General features: G+C 44.2%; 1 protein-coding gene across 3 annotated transcripts in view; it reads left to right on the top strand.

Annotated features, from left to right (window-relative positions):
- STARD10 (StAR related lipid transfer domain containing 10) overlaps positions 1–21346 on the top strand; it is a 265342-nt gene that overhangs the window by 214893 nt on the left and 29103 nt on the right. For all 3 annotated transcript variants that reach the window (XM_069203768.1, XM_069203767.1, XM_069203769.1), the window contains one exon: positions 19883–19935. In XM_069203768.1, the coding sequence (XP_069059869.1) occupies positions 19883–19935 (53 nt within the window). The remainder of the gene's footprint in view (positions 1–19882; positions 19936–21346) is intronic.

The raw sequence follows: 21346 nt of genomic DNA on the forward strand, positions 1-21346 counted from the left end.
GTTGTTGCCTGCAGATCAGGGCATCATAGCCTACTAAGACTCCTTACTGTATTAGTGTGTTGATATATCCTAGTTTAAGCTGCAGATCACAATCTTCCAGTTGTGTTACTATTGTTTAGTGGGGTCTGTTCCTACTGCAACCATCTGCATGTGACCTTCAGTGCTTCAGTTTGTATCCTTGTAGGTCATTCTCACACTCTTTTTAGGTAATAAAATGAGTAGGAATAGTTTTGGTAGATGTTAACATGAACTAGCAATGGGGTTATTTAGACTTTGACGAATGTAGAACATTCACTAAAAATCTCACCTGGTCCATTCACCTTATGTAGATGATAAGACCAGGTATGTACTCTAAATAGGACTGACATAAATACTCTAAATAGAGCAGCAGAGCAGCAATGTTTAGCAGATATCCTGCGTCTGACAAATTCTAAATGACCCCCTAAGAGCCAAACATTCTGGGTTGTGTTGTTTGCTGCATAAGTGGCAAGTTTTAGTGTACTTACACACAGTAATAGTTTACATTAGTTCAATGAACATCAACATACACATTTTCTTCACTTTTTCGTCTGGTGTAGTTTCTGTTCTAGACATGTTGGTGACATATAAGATACAACACTTACATTTCTTGATTTATGTATTGTCTATCTGGGGAAGTGGCACTGCAGGGGACATCTTTACTTTCTTTAATGGGCTGGGAGTCTGAGGGCAAAGTTGTGAGTGACCAGCTGGCTCACAACCAGGACACAAGTCTAACAATAGGAATTAATGGCTTTCCTTACATTGGCCCCACAGACATGGGGAGTCTCCACACTCGGGGCAAAATCCCTGCAATGAGAATCTGCACAAACTCTGGGCCTGATACACCAAGGGCCTCTGCACTCGTGGCGGAGGTCCCACAGTCGTGGGGGAAGTCTCCGCATTCGGGACGAACTCTCTGCAATGAGAATTCTCACAAGCGCGGAGGCCTTTTGCGAATCAGGCCCTGAGTTTGTGCAGATGCCACCGGGGCATTTGCCGATGTGTAACTTTTGAACTGATTGTTGGGACCCAGGAGCACAGGGGAAGTGGGGAATGGCAGCATGTGCTGTTGGTGCTGCCACGGCAAAACCTCCAACCTATCCCTGGTAAATTTGTTGTCTAGGTTCTCTAGATATACAAGTTCTACTACATTATTCTTTATAAACTAAGCCGAAGTCCAAACAAAATAAAAGCATACCACTAACTCCACGTTCTGTACACTTTCAATGTTCATCACACGCTGTATTATAAATTGTATCTCTGAACAGTGTTAAGACCCTGAGAAGAGTCCACGAAACAAAATCAAACACAATCTGAAGTGTACTCATCCCTGCCCTGACTCTGGTGGTACAGAGGACTTACCATCGATAAGGGTTTGATCCGTCTTCTCCTGCGCCCTCTCTCTTTGCCCTGTTCCTCCTTTTGTTGGTTCTGCTCTTGTTTGATGTACATCATCTGTGACGCTGCTGCTGTTACTGCATAAAGTGCATCTGTACATCTCTGTCCTAATGCGCTAAAACAGTAAACAAATGGGGACTCCATATGCTGTCTTGTGGGACACCACTAGCAAAATCACACATCATGGATTGAAGGCCAAATGAAATCCCAACGAGGCTCCTGTTGCTTTGGTGAATTCTCCTTGCGCTGTGTTCTGTCTAAAAACATTCATGTGAAAATCAACAGTGTAAATTACTTAAAAAGTACTCTGTGATAAACAACAAAGCAGCAGCCTACACGTGTCCACATCATACTTAGTAATGTTAATTCAGTGCTTGCATTGAATGTTTCAGCACAAGTTGTAATGTACATCATTATTTTAGCAGGCGACAGGGTCCACACACGCACCCTCAAACACACCAAGGACTTAACATTTCCGAAGCCATTCCTCACTTAATGCCTGTAGTAATTTATAGATATGTTTGAGACCTCAAAAGCAGACACTAATATTCCAGTTCTTTGTTGATGCCTTTGGGAGAGAATGTATCAAGTTTTACAATCCAGGATACTTGCTTCTGTTTTCACCTACATTGTCTACAATATTGTTTCACCACTTGTAAAGTCTGAAACTGTAACTGTACCACAGTGAGTCTCCTACTGTTGAAATGTCTAGCCAGAGATGATCTTTTGTTTTGATTTCGATGGTTGCTTTTGTTTTTATTACTTCGCTCATGGCCTCTCCTAGCTATAGTCTGCCCGAGGGACATAGTAAAGAATGTATTGCACAATCAGTGTCGCATGTGGCATCTAGGACTCTGAACAGGGCTGGCTTTGGGGCGGTGCAGCCACACCGGGTGCTGACCTCAGCGGGCGCTGTGTTTAGCTATAACTTACAAAACGTGCGATTTACAAACACCTGCTGAAAAGTTTCTTGTGCATCCAGCCTTCAGGAAGCAATTAAAATGTCTTGTGATTAATGTTCCTACTAGGGATAGAGATTGGAGTTTTGTCTAGGGGAAGCCGTCAGGTAGTGTAGAGGGCTAATGCGACTGCTGCAAAGAACATAATGATATTTTATGTGGATAACTTAGTGGATTAGTAAAGCCAGCCTTTACACGCGCTTTAAACCAATCACATGGATGTGAAAGGGGGGCTATGGAGAGATGAGGGGCACATTTGCCGGGTGGTAGTGAGGGAATCCGAGGAGGTGGTCATGGGTGCTAAAAAAAAGACTGTCGCACCGGGTGCCACCAGCGCTAAAGCCGGCCCTGACTCTCAATGCCAGTGTTAAGGTGTTATCGTTGGTTCAAGGCCGGCAGTGAAGTTTACAAACCTCCTTAAGATGTAAATATGAAATAAAGTGCCTTATTTCTTGTACTAGCTCAACATCTTTACAATGTCTAACTTAATTGTTTGTGTATTTCTTTGGCGATGGTTCTATATACTATTATTCACAAAAGTCCTATCTTTCCTTTCTTCCCTTTTACTTTTTTTTCCCAGTCTCTGTATTTTTTCTTCTCCATTTTTCAAATTTCATTTTTACTTTTGATTCGTTATGACATCCACTGAGAGACAGCCATCCTAGGAGTTCATGGTTAAATTCTTTTCCCATCTACCTTTTTCTATTTGTATTACATTTTACAATTATACATAATTGCAATTGACAAAACATTCTATTATATCAGGTCACCTGGTGCCTTGTTTTTATGAAAGATTAACTCTCAACTATACCGATTTTACTACATTTATATTAATTTCCTTTTTTATCGTTTGGGTAAACAGTCCAATAGCAATTACCAAATATAAAACAAGTCCCATATTCACTATATTCAGAACTGGTTGTGCATACTTGGTGGTGATTAAATCAAAGGCTAGACTGCTGAACCTGTCTCAATAAGACACCGCTCTTAATTTATAATAAATAAATAAATAAATAAACAAGTGCAGGTCCCCAGAATTGGGAGGCATAATTTACCTGCACTGCTACTACTGCCCTGAGACTCCACTACCTCCGCTAGGTCATCGGCTCCGCCCTCAGGCTTGGGCGTTAGCAGCAGTCACAGCGGCCGGGAGAGAGGACAGTAGACCTGCTTTCATTTCCATTTTATTCCATGGAAATAGAAGAGCTGCCGAGCTAGTGCAATGGTGAAGGCCACTTTATTGGCTTTCTTTCTTCCATTCTTATCGGCATTGGAAACGAAGGAAGGACTAATAATTAATGCTGCTCAGACATCGACCGGGTACAGTGCAGGAAGTGGCAAAGATTCCTGGTCCCCTGAAATAAGTGTTGCTGATGCTCACCAGCAGCCACTGCCACAAATTAACCACTGATTAAACCACAGTTTTGAGTTATATTCTGCATTATTACCCTTGTGTTTTGCATTAGAAGGTCTCAGGCTTTTCCAAAGCGAGTGGGTTGTACCGAATTTTAAATTCTCATTTACTTATATAATGTTGTTCCACTTGCCAGTTTTTCATGTAACATGTTTTTCCTTAAGTCATGTTGCTTATGGGCCTGATTTATAACTCGGCGGATGGGTTACTCCCTCACAGCAGTGCTGAGTACCCCATCCGCGGAAATCCAAATCCCATAGGACATAAAGGGATTTAGATTTCAGCATGTGGAATATCTGTCACCTCTTTGACGGAGTAACCTGTCCGCTGAGTTCTAAAGTAGGCCCTAAGTATCTAGGCAGCGGCCGCAGCTAAATCAGGATGTTACATAAAGGGGACATAGTTTGCCCACCACGTCACCAGCTCCCATGTTTTTCTGGCAGTAAAAAAGACCCTCAACCCGATTCACAAAACTTTTTCTAGGAGTAGTTGTGTCTTGCTTCTGTTGTAGACATGATTTACTTGTAAATAGCCAAGGCTGATTTACAAAGGTTTTTATGTGAGTACTTAGCCTTAAGTGTGTCTTATGCACTTCCAGGAGTAAGCCATGCTAATTCATGTAAAAATTAGTGTTGTGATTCACAAGTCTTTTTTCCATATGAAAGCATTTCTTAGTTCTGGAAATAAATGAGTCACTGCTAAAATTGTAAGAAGAAAAAAAGTGCCATGACCCTCGCCAGGAAGCTACTGAAGCTTGCCCCCCACCATTGTCGCTGCTGGTGCTGCCAACACAACTACTAACCATCACGCTCCTACAAGTGTGACAGTTCAGACTATTCCAGGCCCCCACAGCTATAAGAACGGCTTGGGCCGCAAGCATTAGGCATTTCTAATGTATATTGAATTAATAAAACAACTGTTGTTGTACTGATCTCTAATTAGACAAACAGTGCCACCATGTGGCAGGCTGTTCTAAGAGCCATTGTTGACAAAAAAATGCTGGCGCCGAGCACTGGAAACCACCGGCTCAAATTAAGCACTGGAATGAGGAAATCGCATATAAGCCTGGAGTAAGACAAACTTAATTGCAGAAAAAGCTTTGTGGATCAGGGCAGGATAGTCAAGAGTAATTTGTTCCCAAGATGGGAGTAAGACTCGCCTCCAGTAGAAAAAGCCTTTCTGTATAAGCACGCATTAAACTCACTGGGGTTTAAAACCTGGTGCAGAGACTAAGTGGCAACTAAAAGCACGTCCTTTGACAAAATTCGACATTCAGATAGTGTGCCTCCTTGAGTGGTTGAGTACATCATCACGAATGAGTATCCATTTTTTAACCCTACTCATCAGCTTCCTGCTGTTTCACGATTGTAAACTCTGTTACATTTTAGCAGCAGATACATATCAGTTCCCCAAGTAGGCCACATGATAGCAGCAATGAGAAATTGGCTTGGTTCACAAATTAATGGCCCTTTACTTCCTGTCTTATTGAGCCGCGTGCTTGATTCATTAAAGAAATGTACCTTTGCCAATACGCTCGATTGATGGCTTCCTGCATTTGCTGCTGGCCGTGCTCAGGCTGTGATAAGAGACTTGTGAGTGCCTCCTACAGCGTCATGTCAGTAGTAATGAATGTTTAGGGAGCTATCTAGCAATCGTGTCGATGGAGATCGGATCTCAGTGCATGAGCAAAAGTGCAAAAGTGCATGAAGCCATCAGTGTTGCAGATCTCCTGCAAGTGGGCACATGCAATGGAACCTGCAAGTGTGTGGCTTTCTCCATCGAAGGGTCCTGGCCCTTCAACTTTACAGGCTTGGCATTGTGGCCTTTTGTGGTTGTTTACTCAAAAAAACGAGGTTGTTTCTCAAGACCGGCTGTCATCAAGGCCTCCACCGAGAAGCCTGCAACCATTACACACACGAAAATAGAGCCAGAGGTGAGACTTAGGATACCACGATGCGTGTACCCAGCAACATGTGTGATCTGACCTATTATAATTGCTGTTTATCCTGTACCACCTCCATGCCAGAGAATTGAGGTGTTCATTTGAAAAAGCCACTGTAGAACTCACATAGTTGCCCACAACTCTTGGGGTATTTTACAGCCACAGCAAGAGTATACAGTGCTGTAGGACCTCAGAAGGAAATTCCTACAAGAAGTGTGATGTCATATTACTTGCTCCAGTATCTGTAGAAAGGGCAGCTGAGACTGGACCAGCATTGCACCACTGTTCCCTTGCCTGGGAGAGGTCCTCTGCTAGAGCCTGAATTCATGGTTGGAGAGATGTGTGAGTAGAAGGTGGGATGTGAGAGTGAGGGGTGCAAATGTGCAATACTTAGGAGTTGCCTGTGAGAGCTGATGATTTGCTCCCTTCTTGCCACTGCTGACTTGAGAGTGGCTAAGCGTGCGGTGTGGAGCAGTACGTTAGATCATTATTGCATGCATGGTCCCATGGAAGGCAGGATAAATGGCTCAGGATGCATGCAGGTGGAGTTATCCCACTTGGGAAGGTTGGGTGTGTTTTGTGGGATGTAACCGGTGTCCTCCAACCTGTTCATTGTGAGCTTGTGGGCAGAGGTGAGCACCCCGGTGTTGCTGAGATGTTCAGATGAAAAAGAGCATCCCATAGGTATACTAATGTTTGTTGCAATTCAAAGCATACCTTGATAGGGTTCTTTGAGCTACTCCCACCCAACCAGGGACCAGTGACAAAGGGTGGAAGGACATTTGTGTGCTGTCCAGGGAGTTCTGTGATGATCAATGTACAAAAAGGGGAATTAATATGTTGTGTATAAAAGAGAACACACTCTGGCCCTGCAATTGTTCGCAAACTCTCTCACAGAGCCCTAACCTGCCAGCAACTTAACAATTATCCACTATGCATCGAGATGCAGGGATTCGGTGATAGCAGCAATCATAATGTTCAATGAATTACATTTGTTTGTAATTTATTTTGCTGCTTTAAAAACATGTCTATTAAATATCACAGCCAGCTGACACATGTTTCACTGGACCACATTTTCGCTTTCTCAGGGATGATTCAACATTGGCTCCTGATAATGCTTCAGTGGTGAGAAGATGTAATTGAAGCTTAAATTGAACATGGCTATTTACGGTCTGGATGTCTTATTGATTCAATACTGGTACATTAAGAACCCATCGTCAAATTAGCAATTTCATGGAGCAGAAAACATGGTTCGGAGTCGTCTCATGATTGGGGATCGCTGGAGTTCTCCAAACTTTGCGCAGAGGGAGAGAGGTAAAGTCCTTTGTGGGTCAGTGCATCACTTGAGTAATACACAAAGAGGCAGAGTAGCAGATCCAGGGTTTTGAAGTGAAGTAAACTGAGGTGGTCCTGAGTTTTCGTGATACCATTCAGTGAGACGGTCCATACTTTGCCCATTTGGAACAAGAAAGAGATCTCTTGGCTGAGGATTGTGGAAAGGAGCAATCTCCATCAGCGGGGATGAACCGAGGGCTTATGCGTAGCCTGTATGGACTCAACCTTTGTAGTAGAAATTTTGGTGGAAATCTTTGTAGCGCTCAGTGCTTTAAATGCGAGTCTTCAGGGAGCTGCTGGCCTGCGGAGAGCTAGAACAGCCAGTGTGGTATCATCCCAATGGTAGAGCTAAGCCTGGGTGTCAATATGTGGAACCTTTCTAGACCGCATGGCAGATATTCTGGTTCCCAGGAGGGAGGGCACAGGAATGAATGCAGTGTATACTCGATCTGGAAAGCTCAGGAAAGGAAAACCCCACCTTAGAAGTCTGAGGATGTCCAAGGAGGTGGAGCATGGGGTGGGAAGGACGTTAAACATTCGCATATTCACAAGAGGCTGGAGAACGTGCAGGGTTGAGCCGCAGTTGGTGATTTTTGGCAGCTTAGGGCGTTGTCAGCAGTGCTTAATTTGAGCCGGTGGGTGCCAGTGGGACCCACCGGCACTCCTTTTTTGGGACAGGAACTTATTTTTCCTCATTGAACAGTTATGGAGAGCAAGCTAGAGAAAAACACACTGAGGGAAAAGACGAAGGGAGAGAAAGACGCAGGAACCTGCGAGAGTGAGGTGAAGGGGCTGGGGCAGTCTGGTAGAGGATTAAAGAGGCATGGGGTGTATTTAAGACTACCAGCCTTGGTATTTAGCGCACTGACATTTAATACCGCCCTATGTGGGCTTCTAAGCAGAGCTTTGGGGACCGGTACTATTTATTTTACAAATTAAGCACCGGTTGTCAGGCAGAAAAAGAGAAGCCTGATGTTATCCTGCCTGAGATGATGTTAGATGGAGCTTCTGTGCTGGCCAGTCCCTGCCCGTGTTTACAGGCCTCTTACACTGCTAGTGTGCTCTGGAAAGGATGCTCTGGATAGCACTAACTACTCAATGAGGTGTCATGAAATGAAGACCCGCCCTTTTGTGGTGAGCGAAGGTAAATAAATGGCATTCAAATATCATGGGGTGCTTTCTGCAGAGTCCCTTTCTGTGCAAGGAGCAGAGCTCTAATTAAAGCGTCCTGTGCCTTTTTGGCGCACGCACTCCATCATCGGGTCTAATTCATCCACTGCATGGATCTGTTTCACCTCATGGGCACAGGTTTGAAACCCGACGGGTCCATTCATGCTTTCATCCTTCTGAGGTCGATAAAATGAGTGCTGTTGGGTAGCTATAAACATCTGTTGTTTCAGCGCTAAGATACCCTTCTGAGAGGAAGTGCGCTTAAACAAATAGACGTTATGTTATGGTCTGGCCTACCTGAGGCCTTTCATTGCTTGTGGTGGCTTCTTATTACTGCCTTCATTTAACATCAGTTCTTTGCAGAATGGACTTGCAATTTGAAATTTGTTGTGGCCACTTTCCTAAAGAAAGCAGCAGGATCAACGGAATAGGTAGACAGAAGATGGATGGGGGTGGGTGGGTGTGAGAGGGACAGATCAGTGGAAAGGAAGTGGATCTTCAAAGAACTCAAAGTCCATCCCACGTGTTTTGGGGCATTGGCGAGTGATGAAAAGACGCAACGAATGAGGATCGAGAGCCACCTAAATACATTGAGAAATGCCAGCGCCTTCGCTAACCATGTGTTAGGCCTTGATACTTTGCACAGGAGCCAGTGATTGAGATTGCCTTGGGTTCCCAACCACACACGCTACCAAGCCAACCATGGGAAATTAGCAGAGGTTGGGTCTGTTACAGCTTAGCAAGGTCATGTATCAGGGATCATGGCCAACCTGTCCTCTCGGGGCCTCCAAAGATCTCTGGGAGTTGTACATTCACACTTTGGGAAAGCATATGCAGCACAGCCTATGTGCCCCCATGGAACCAATGCTCCTATTACATGCAGCACGTCCAATGTGCCCCATGGAAACCATGCACTGATTGCATGCAACATGTCCTATGTTCCCCAAGTTGTGCACCTTTTGTATGCAACACGTCCTATGTGCCTGCCATGGAAGCCATGCACTGATTGCATGCAACACGTCCAGTGTCCCAAATGGAAGCCATGCAAAAACTGCATACAACACGTTTTATGTGCCCCCTTGGGAGCCATGCACCAACTACATGCAACATGGCTCATGTGTCCCCATGGAGGCCATGTACCGACTACATGCAGCATGTCTTATGTGCCCCATTGTAGGCATGCACCGATTGCATGCAGAAAATTCGATGTGCCCCATAGAAGCCATGCATCTTTTGCATGCAGCATGTACTGTGTGCCCCATGGAACCCATGCACCTTTTGCATGCAGCACCTACTATTTGCCCGCCATGGAAGCCTTGCAGTAGTTGCAGGCAGCATGTCCTATGTCCCCCATGGAAGCTGCGCACCTTTTTCAGCAGGACATACTATGCACCTGCCATGAAAGAATTGCATCTTTTGCATGCAGCACATTCTATGTGCTCTGTGGAAGCATACACCATTTGCATGCAGCACGTCCCATGTGCCCCTTGGAAGCATGCACCTTTTGCGTGCAGCACGTACAATTTGCCCACCATGGAAGCCTTGCAGCAGTTGCAGGCAGCATGTCCCATGTGCCCCATGGAAGCTCTGCACCTTTTGCAGCAGGATGTACTACGCACCTGCCATGAAAGAATTGCTCCCTTTGCATGCAGCACATTATATGTCCCCCATAGAAGCCATGCATCTTTTGCATGCAGCATGTACTGTTTGCCCCTTGGAAGCATGTGCCTTTTGCATGTATCACCTAGTGTGTGCCCCTTGGAAGCATGCACCTTTTGCATGCAGAACATGCTACTTGCCCACCATTTACGTCTTGCAGCAGTTGCAGGCAGCATGTCATATGTGCCCCATGGAAGCTGTGCACCTTTGGATGCAGGATGTACTATGCACCTGCCATGAAAGAATTGCAGCTTTTGCATGCAGCACATTCTATGTGCCCCATAGAAGCCATGCATCGTTTGCATGCAGCATGTACTGTATGCCCCTTGGAAGCATGTGCCTTTTGCATGTATCACGTAGTGTGTGCCTCTTGGAAGCATGCACCTTTTGCATGCAGCACGTACAACTTGCCCGCCATGGAAGCCTTGCAGCAGGTGCAGGGAGCATGTCCTATGTGCCCCATGGAAGCTGTGCACCATTTACAGCAGGATGTACGATGCACCTGCCATGAAAGAATTGCAGCTTTTGCATGCAGCACATTCTATGTGCCCCATAGAAGCCATGCATCTTTTGCATGCAGCATGTACTGTGTGCCCCTTGGAAGCATGCCCCTTTTGCATGTATCACGTAGTGTGTGCCCCTTGGAAGCATGCACCTTTGGCATGCAGCACGTACTACTTCCCGCCATGGAAGCTTTGCAGCAGTTGCAGGCAGCATGTTCTATGTGCCCCATGGAAGCTGTGCACCTTTTGCAGCAGGATGTACTATGCACCTGCCATGAAAGAATTGCAGCTTTTGCATGCAGCACATTCCATGAGCTCCATGGAAGCATGCACCTTTTGCATGCAGCAAGTAATATGTGCCCCTTAGAAGCATGCACCTTTTGCATGTATCACATAGTGTGTGCCCTTGGAAGCATGCACCTTTTGCATGCAGCACGTACTATGTGCCCACCATGGAAGCATACACCATTTTCATGGAGCACGTCCCATGTGCCCCTTGGAAACATGCACCTTTTGCATTGATCATGTAGTGTATGCCCCTTGGAAGCATGTAGCTTTTGCATGCAGCATGTACTGTGTGCCCACCATGGAAGCCATGCACCTATTGTATGCAACATGTCACACATGCCTGCCATGGAAGGCTTGCACCTATTACAATGACTGTTGTCACCGTTGGTGTCATTGTTTCTCTACATTATGTTTGTGTTGTGTAAGGACACCCAAGGATTCATGTGCGGGTGGGAATCAGAGTTCGACGGCTAGTACTCAGGACGAACAGCAGGAAGAGGAGTACCACATCTGGAGTAGTCTCCTGAGACACAGGAGGGCGCTGCAGTGCCACCAGAGAAGGTGCTTCCACTCTTACGCTGTGTAAGATACCGTAGAGCTTCCTGAAGAGGCGGACTTCTGCAGTCATCACATCTCTAGGGATACAGCAAGAAACTCATCTTCAGGAAGACAGGTAGGGGTCCAGAGTCAGGCAGGTGAGACATGATTAACATCCTAAAAGAATCCTGGTCTGTGATCTAGGAGCGCAGCAAGGGGCCAGCAGGCTCAACTTTGGGGCAGCCCCTTCACCCACAAGACTCAGCATCCTGCACCCCCTGCTGACGAAAAAGGACCAAGGTCGGGTGGAGGTAGAGAGCTGCTGCAAGGAAGCCATGAGTGGATCAAGGCCGCCACATCACACTTATGGCGCCACTCAAGGACCAAGAGACCACTGCAACCTGATGTTACAAGGAGAGATCTATAGACACTGTGAACCCAAGACTTTTCACCAGATCACCCAGGACGGAAGCCTAAATGTGTGTGAACTACGGGTTCCCCACCGCCAGCGCCCATGAAGGATATTACCGTAAACGTAGAGTCCAATGTCGCTTCCCATCTGTATTACCTGGATTTGTCAGGGTGGTTTCTCAAAGCGATTAATCTTAGATTAATTAATATTGAATTTTATTTTTAATCTGAATTTTGTGTTTTTATCGAGGTCAATCCTTAACTGCTTTTTTATTTTGTACCTTTCCCTGGAGACCCCCACCATCCCACCTCCATTGATTAATGCAGACCTTTTACCTTTAAGACTTACTGTACCCTTTGGGTTTTTTCTCAGTGAAGAAAATCCTCGTATACCCTCCACCCCCTTCCATAACTTTTCTTGTTCTTTTTGCCCTTTTATAAAAACGAAACAACTTTTCTTCAGGAAAGTCCTTACTGTTGCCTCTTCTGGCTTATCTAAAGCCACCGCCAATTGTTTCGCCATTTCCTTTTGGCCTCACAATTTTATGAACTCGATATTTTTGTACCCGAATAGGTAAACCTAGAATAGGACATCCCACTATTCTAATAGGATATCATTAATACTGCTTTAAGTCTTTAAAAATATGGACATACCCCTAGAAATATCAGAAATAAGCATTTGTATGTTAATGAATATTCTTTTGTGCGCTACTACTGAATAATGTATATGCCAGTTACCGGTTCATAGCTATGTCTCTGGCACGGTGTAGAGAGGGTGGTGGGAAGGATTTCCAGATAATTGTTTGTCGAAAACATAAAACCTCTAACAGGGGGATGCAAGACTTCCAGCTATAGACTATTGGTCTGTTATGCCACTAATGGCTCTCTGTTTACACTGAAATAGCGTACAATCTGCCTTTTTTGCATTTCGTAGTAGGCTAGGCCAGATGGCGGAGGCTTAAACGGGAGCGACCTGCCCGCTAAATCAAGCTGAGACGCCAAATCCTTAGTAATGACTCCGAGCGTGAAAAGCGTGAAGAGAGCGCAGAATAGAACCAGCGACACTTCATTACCAAGAAACAGGAGTGAATTTATTTCCATATTTTATAGATGTTTTTTCCAGTTTGCCTATCAACTAAATAAAATGTCAGTGTTAAAATGGAATGAAAATATACTGGCAGTGTGTGGTTTAAGATACAAAAATACAAGAATTAGTAAGAAAGTAGAATGATTTTAAGTTTTAGTAAGGAAGGAGGGGGGGCATTTTGTTTTAAAAACAAAAAAAGGGATATAACCTTAAAACTGTGGAAAAGAGAATCATACAGTCTGGAAAGAGGCTCAGGATTAGTTGAAGAGCAACACCATTGTTAATGGTAGAGTCAAACAGAAATGTTGGGGACACCAAAACCAAGGATAGATTTAAAGAAAGAGGTATAGGTGTGACAAATTGGGAGCACCTGGAAATGTGTAAAGAAAAAGACAAAATAGCCTGTGGTAGAAGATTTAATATTAAATTAGCAGCATAGTTTATGTCCAATCAGAGTATAATTATCCAAAGAGGAGCCTAACAAGTAATAATTACAATCATCATCTCAAGAAAAAATGAGAGATTAGGTGTTTACTGTCTAAAGAAAGAAAGCATGATATTTGCTAAAGTTGTACTTGACTGCCCTAAGAAAAAGGGTCATTATGAAAAGAGAAAGAGAGACCGAGAGATTTCAATTAAAAGTATTGTCAATCTTTATGAGGTTTAAGGAGGACAAAGGAAGACAACATAAAAAACAATAAATAACTAGCAGTCTATAGATGCAGAGATGTTGGCTTTGCCAGTGCTTGTTCGTCTTGGCCTTGTTTATGGCCACAGTTACTCCAAGATGCCCACCTGTGCATGCAGGTGCACACATGTTGGAATATATGTTTTGACAGTGAGAAAAAAATTCTACGATGGCGTCCGGGGCATGAACTTGCAGGCACACACACCAGAAGTCATCTTGGAATGTGTTTTCTTATGTTTTGAAACAAACCATTCCAAGGTGGCCGCTATGTTTGCACACACATGTTCCGCCATTTTAGAATGGTTTTTAATACCTTTCTCTTAATGTACCATTCCAAGGTGTTGGCAGCCATTTTGCAATGATAAATTAAGACAATCAGTTGAAAGAAATGGGGAAGGGAGTGACTTGGTATCCTGTGCAGCAGCAGGGCCCTTGCAAAAACCATACCAAAAAAAGCAAAGCAGGCATGAAGAGGAGGAGTAGGGAACCAATAGTGAGCCGAGAAATGAAAAAGTCTTAGTAGTGCGCAGTGTGTGGCAATTGCAAAAGCAAACTTCCAAAAATTAAACCAATGAAAGATAAAAAGTTAAGAAAGGAAGGCAGGTGGGGGGCAACAATGGACAAGTGGGGGAGCCTTTGGGGATGCTTTTGAGAGGACAGTGGAGGGAGCGAGGAATAATATGAACTACCTTGGAGAGCTGAAAGCCAAATGAAAAAAAGCTCCCTGGGTCAGTAGTGGAAGGATGTAAGCCATCCAGTTAAAAGAAACCATGTTCTGGGGCAGGACAGAAACAAGAATAGGTAGGAAAGACATCAAATCAGGAGCATCAAACAGAAATAGACAATGAAGTTATCAGCCAAGGTCAAGGAAGAAACATTGAGTGATCTAGCTTTATAAAAGCAGTGGGAAGGTAAAAGAGGATAAAGATAGAAGTGTTTGATCTGATGAACATTTCAAGGGTCATGTGCACCTTTGAAGAAGCATTTCAGTAGATTGTGATGAACAAAACTTCAATTCAAAAGAATGGGAAAGAGGAGAGCCCGGAAGTCACAAGATGCGTGGACATTTTTCTGATAAATGATAAGAAATTGTTATTGCTAGCAGAAAGAGGTTCATTAACAGAAGGTTACTTCAGAAGAAGCAACCTTAAAGAAAGACAGCAAAATGCCCGTAAACCCCCTCTTCAGCGAGTCCATTCTCCTGTTGGTCAGTTTATAGATCAGGGTATATACTTCCCTTCGTAAAGTCCCCATGTTAACATTGCTTTTCCTATGCTCTGTCTCAATGTGTGGGTTAGTGTATCAATCTTACATCCATTAACTTTTGGATTCAATTACTGATACATTTATTACATCATTTTACTCCTGCTTCTGAGTGCTGTAAAGACATTAAAAGGCTCTTTGCTTGAGATATATATCACAAAGCCACCCTTCAACAACCTAGGTAGACTGATAAAGCATTCTGCCCACTATGACAAGAATGTTCTAACTAAAAAGGCAGACACAGAAAGACAAGAATTGGAATGTTTGAGGTGAAGGCCATACCAACAATTGCTGTGCATCTACCATTCCATTGCTCCTAACATTCCAATGTTCTACTTAAGCAATATTATTGAAGGTGGCGGGCATCCCCAGGTAGTTACTGACAAGGGTGGAGTTCCCGTCAAGTCCTAGTCCTCCCCTGTCAATAGCTTCTTGGGAGTTGCGGATAAAGTTTCTATTGTAAACCATACTCTTAAAATTGGAGGTGAAATTCACAAAATAGTTTGTTAGATGGTGTTTTTCAGGGCACTAAGTATGTGGAATGTTAGCAGAGGCTTACCTGTTGGATCTGTTTGGGATAAGGCTTCACTGTTTTGCCTTACTGAAATGATTTGTTGTGGATACGTGGTTTTAAGAGTCACAAAAAGAAGTATATGGAAAGGGTGACAACAGACTGTAGTCAAAATAGAACTCCTTTTTTGAGGTTACCGTACTTCTTTTCAGAATTGTGGTAAATTCTAAGGTGATTTAACGCTGCAGAACTCCTGACCTAGGATTTCATTGGCCATCTGTAAGTGAGAATGGTTTACACTCATGCACTCCTCATGGTCTCATGCAAAAAATCACTGGTGCTTCAGAACTTGAACTGAGGGCTCATTTTCTGTTATTTTATGACTATCTTCCTTAGCCACATTAGAGCCATATTAGGGAAAGGTCTGGCATTCTGAGTGGAAATGAAGTTCCCGCAGCGGTCTGCCAGCTGATTTCCAAGTGTCAACTGCAGTTCTAATGAGCTATTAGAGCGCAGATGTTCAGCATTATGGCGACAAGCCAATGAAAAAAAGGCTAAAGGTCTGAGTGCCTCATTGGAAAATATTATGTGGGGTGCCACAGGTCTTATGTGTTTATTATGAAAAGTTATGAGAAAGGCAATGTGGCAGACATATTAACTGTGAGAAGTGTTATACACTTGGTACAACATAGTTCCAAGATGTTCGTTGTTATGTCTGCATGAGCAGAGATAAGCTCCCCCGGAAGCAGAGGAAATTGATAAACATAGTGCAGAACTTTGTCTGGTGTGATACATTGTGCTTCACCATGAGCATGAAAACTGTCTATGGCTTGGAGGCAAGTTCATGTCTGCCATGAAGCCTGTCTATGCATTACTGGCTGGTGATAAACTCAACGTCGTCCGATGAGCTGACTACGGAGTTTCTTCAGTTCCTGGGATGGGAATTGCACAAGCATGGTGAGAGGATAGGCGGCCAATCTAGTACCATTGGTGTCTTCGCGTTTTGCCAGCGTTGGGGGCAGATATAAAATGCAGCAAGCCAAACCCGGCAATAAGACCTGTGGACACGATGCAAACTAATTAACCCTCACCGTCAGGTCAAGGTGCACTGAGCCGTGAGAGCCAGAAGGTCAAGCGCTCCAATGCCTGGTGATTGCAGGATAAGAGACATTTGAGAGTGGATTCAAAGGCAAAACATCCAATCAAGGGTCTACATCATTACAAGATGGCAGATGGGGTGTAAGGGCTCTAGCCACCACTGAGCCCCGGTCCCACAGTACAAGAATGGGGAGGGCTAGCATGATTGCCGCCTGCGACTGGGACAGGCAGTGAAGGACCAATAAAGGAGCGTAGTAAAGGCGAAATACAGTGCAGTGTAAATCTTTGACAGATATAGGATCCTGAAGCATTCTGAAAAAGTAAGCAGTGTCTTGTGAAAAGAGGGGCAGAGAAGCGGCCATTTTGGGGTCAGTCATCACCAGTGGAAAAAATAAGGCAGCCATTTTGAAAGCAGCCCACCCGTAGGAAACAAAAGTGGGCATTTTAGAGTCGGGCTGCTCCAGTATAAGCTAATACGGTATCCCTTTTAATATCTGGCACCATCACAAGTGCAAGTTTAACTAATTCAATAAAGTTGGAAAAAGTAAACTGAAGGCAGCTTAGCCTCCTAACCGGTTTGTCTGTGATGGAAGACAAACATACAAAATAGAAGCCAAATAAAAAAGCAAAAAGTGTGAACCTTGTTAAACAAATAAGAAGGAAACACTCTGAAACTCTTAACAGACTCAACTTCTACGTCCCCCCCCCGCCAACTCTGCTCCGCCAACCTCGCCCTCGCATTCGTCCCCCGCTTCCAACGCAAGACCTCCGGCGGCAGATCCTTCTGCTATCTCGCCGCCAAGACCTGGAACGCCCTCCGACCACCCTGCGACAGACCCAGGATCTTCTCACCTTCAGGAGACTCCTCAAGACCTGGCTCTTCGACCAGTAGCAGCAGCCACCCCGCCTCCCCCCCCAGCGCCTTGAAACCCTAACGGGTACGTAGTGCGCTCTATAAATACTATGATTGATTGATTGATTGATTGAAATACAGGCAAAGTGAGAAGGATTAGACCAACTAAGTGAAAGACCCACCAGCATTCAGGAACAGCGACAAGGGGGACGTGGAAAATGAAATCCCACGAAACAATGTTTTCCTTGAACCTGCAGTGACATGAAGAGAGAGCCACCAGGAAAGAGAACGCGAAATGAATGGCAGAACACAAACAGTTTACGAACAGATGGCAAACAGCAATGTCCTCTCTACTTCAACCGAACAGAAATGAGCAGTAAAGCTTTAGGATTGAGTTTTAATACAATACAAAAAGTTTTATATTAGGAAAAAAAGCTCACAGCTGGTCCTGAACAAGAGGAAAGAAAAGTCTAGCAACTTTAAAGACATGACAGAAAAATAAAACGCTCTCTGCTGAGACGTGTGATCTGCCTTCACAAGTTTGACCCCGGCAGAACCAGTCCACCCCCAGATTAACTGATATATCTAAAACGAAAAGGCACAGGAAATTCCGAGGTTGCAATATATTGCACTTCAGACACCAGTTTGGACAAGTGGAGCAGGTTGGTGTGGATGGGGCCTAAGAGGATAACATACAAAGAGGGTGGTCAGCTTAGAAACATACAGTAAGGGTCAAATTTGTAGGAAGCATTTCAAGCCGGGTGCCTCAATATCATAGCATTACAGTGGATGAAAACAGGTGCCATGAATTGGACTCCATTCCGGGACCTGCCACTCCCAGCCCAGGTGGACAACACACAGAGCTTGAGGTCAAAGTGGATGATGGTGCAGGAGTTATTAGACAACTTCCTTGAAGCGGTAAGTGAATCAAGGGACACACCAGAGCAGTAGCGCCTTGAGACCCGCACGGGTGAGTAGCGCGCTTTATAAATGTTAATGATGATGATGATGATGATGTAGCGGCAGATCTGTGTGGTGACGCAAAGCATGATGGCCAGCGTGTAATCAGGGTGGTGTCTGAGACCTATGGAAGACTCAGTGAACCAATATGTGCTCGCTTTTCCTTAAAAGGAACTTGGACCAAAAATGCCCTATTTTCAACTTGAAATAGGAGGAAACCAGTAAAGCCTTAGTGACTTGTTACAAGAATAGAAAACTTGGACCATCGTCAAGGGGTTTTCTTTTCAAGTGGAGGTGGAAGGGGAAATAATTATAATCTTTATAAAAAAGGGGCGGGGAGTCATGTCTGAGATGTGTCTTTCTTTGCTAAGAAGGAGAGTGGGAGAGATTGTGGCCTGATTTGGAGTTTGGCATATGGGTTACTCTGTCACCAACACAACGGACGTCCGGTGCACCATGTGATGATCTCATTATAGCCTCAGCGGACTGTGATACGGTGGATGGGATATCTGTCACATTTGTGATGGCATAACCTATCGGCAGAACTGTAAATCAGGCCCATGTCATGAGGGCTCTAGGACCATCAGGATGCCAGCTCGACTCTAGATACAACTTCCTGGTTGAGATTGAGGAGAGGCAGTAACTTGAGGAAACAGAGGCTATTTCTCCGTAGGATCGAGCAGGGGCTGCATTGGTGGGTGTAAGGCCCCTGAAAAGTACAGGTGTACTAGCGAGGGAGTGAAATAAAGTGTATTACGGTCACTCGTCTGGTGTAACTAATTGCCCTTGATTACCGACATGACAGCCACCTGCTGTAATTTTTTACTTATTTCGTATTGCATGTATTTAGCCACCACATTTAGGCAGCACACATTTTTCTTTTTTTATTATTGTAATTTATCTTGCATATGCTTGTTGAGATTTTATGTGTGTTCTTTTGGATGAGAGAGTGGGGGGATGCAAGAATGAGTCAATGCTTAGAATGATGGATGCATAAGTGCAAGGATGAGTGACAGAGTACATATGTGATGAGTTATTCAGTACCTAAACTCACCAGTGACTCACCAGGCATTTCAGTTGGAAGCCTGTCCCATCGGCACTGCCAATGGTGGTTTAAAAAAAAGTCCCCACAAATAATTGGACATAAAATTGAAAATAGTTATGGATATAAAATATTAAAAAGCATTAGAGAGCAATGTGTAGGCAAACAAGGAATCAGACACTTGTGTGTGGAATTTTCAGACACTCGGCTCATCAAGGAGTGCGGGTGACCATCGCTGTCAGGAGGGCGAAGAAAAATGTTCTGCAATTTCAGCGTCATCTCCCTTTGCCCTCCTTGCAGTGCATTGTGATTGAAAACCTGATTTTCAGAGCTTGGGTGGAGAAAACATGCAGAGGTCAGACTTTCGTAAGAAGTTCCATGAAGTAAGACAAGAGGAAGCGAAGTGTGAGACTATGAAATGAGGATGGGCGATTCGCAGTGCAATAGGCACAAAAACCCCAGCCTAGAAAAGCCTTACATGCTACTTTGAGTAAGATTATGAGTCTTCGGGTAAGTGAATGGAAATGGACATGAGATTTCAGTCTCTGTAACTGCCAGACCAGCAATTTACACAAACTCTACTTTCGCAAAAATACCAGGACATACCCTTTATGGAGATGGCTGTTAACGAATTTCCAAGTTATCCAAGTGATTCAGTGTGCCTGATTTATCGTCTTAGAAGAAATGCATTCAGCATTGATTGACTCTGCATCTAACAGTTTCGTTTTATCCATTTGTTTTAGGGTCCTTGCCAAAATGGGTGGTGAACAAATCGTCACAGTTTTTGGCACCAAAGGTGAGTGACTCTACTCTTGGCTTTCCTGGTCTTAGAGTAAACCCATTGAATCGATTAGGGTCAGGTTCTTGTATCTCTAGACCCTCTAGCAGTGGTATCAATGTCGCAATGCTGACTGTGGGGGATGGCGCAAAAAGTCAATGTTGTGGGGTAGTTGGAGTCTGAACTTTAGGGTCTCACCGGAAAGATCTTACCTCACCCAACAACCATAGTCAAGGTTGACCTTTTGCCTTCAGCACGGTCAAGTAACCAAAAAGAGACATGTAGTGCTCTACAGAACTTCCAAATATACATTGCTTTCTTTCGCACATATTACATCGCCCGAGTAGCCCTCACATATATTTCTTCGGATGACACAACTGTGAGACTCTAGCCTACATTTTACTCCCTGTATTTTATAAGACTCTGTGTGGGTCCACCTAGTCTGCATTAAATATTTGACTCTTTCCTGTGTGTTCAAAAGATGCCCTAAACGGTGTGAAAGCATCACGAGTCGCACTTCGAAAAGCCTCAAGAACAACTAGGTTCTTCTTTGCAAATCAGATTTCATTAAATTTTTCTCTAGCAGTTTTAGCCAGAAAAAAGCTGGCTGAATTCATCACCGGAAAAGAGTGCAAGCCAAGCTACCCTTATGAAGATGCCCATAAGATCGTCACTTCGGGCACACTGATTGTGTAATGCCCTAAAGTTTAGGGGCTGATTATGATCTTGGCGGACGGCATTACTGTGTCACAAACGTTGCAGATATCCCGTCCGGGAAATTACAATTCCATTATATCCTATGGAACTTGTGATACGGCGGACGGAATATTTGTCACATTTGTGACGGAGTACCCCATCTGCCAAAATCTTAATCAGGCTCTTGGTCAAATCGGATGGCACGCCAGATCATTACTGGCATGTCAGTGCTACACATACGAGTGTAATTGTTGTAAAGTACGCTGCTGTCCATATACTTGGACATTGTCAAGAAGCACCAACATGTGTGGCCAAACCCCTTCATGGTATTAGTACAGCAAATCTTTCATGGCATTGGTAGGCACAGACAGGGCTGGCGCGTTGTTTGAATATTTCTTTGAGAAAAGCTCAGGTCAGGTGTAAACGCAGGAGGGCGGGGAATAGGGCGAAACGAACAATGGAGAGGGCTGAGTATTACTTTGGACCTCTGAAAACTCTATCCATCCTTTCTGTTGTACCAGCTGGTTTCCACTGATGTATTTTTAGCCATTATTAAGAGACCACACGTCCCCATGCAACACACTGAGCCACAAAAGCCCTGTGTCCTCGTTATTTTGCCTACATTCTAGTTAGCTGCTTTAGAGATGACTTGGGAAAGGATTACTTCAAAGCACTAATTTTGTAAAGTTTTGAATATTCCTTTCATTCTCATACTACTTTGAACTGTTTCTTT

Source organism: Pleurodeles waltl, chromosome 8, assembly GCF_031143425.1.
Source record: "Pleurodeles waltl isolate 20211129_DDA chromosome 8, aPleWal1.hap1.20221129, whole genome shotgun sequence".
Taxonomy (NCBI): Eukaryota; Metazoa; Chordata; class Amphibia; order Caudata; family Salamandridae; genus Pleurodeles; species Pleurodeles waltl.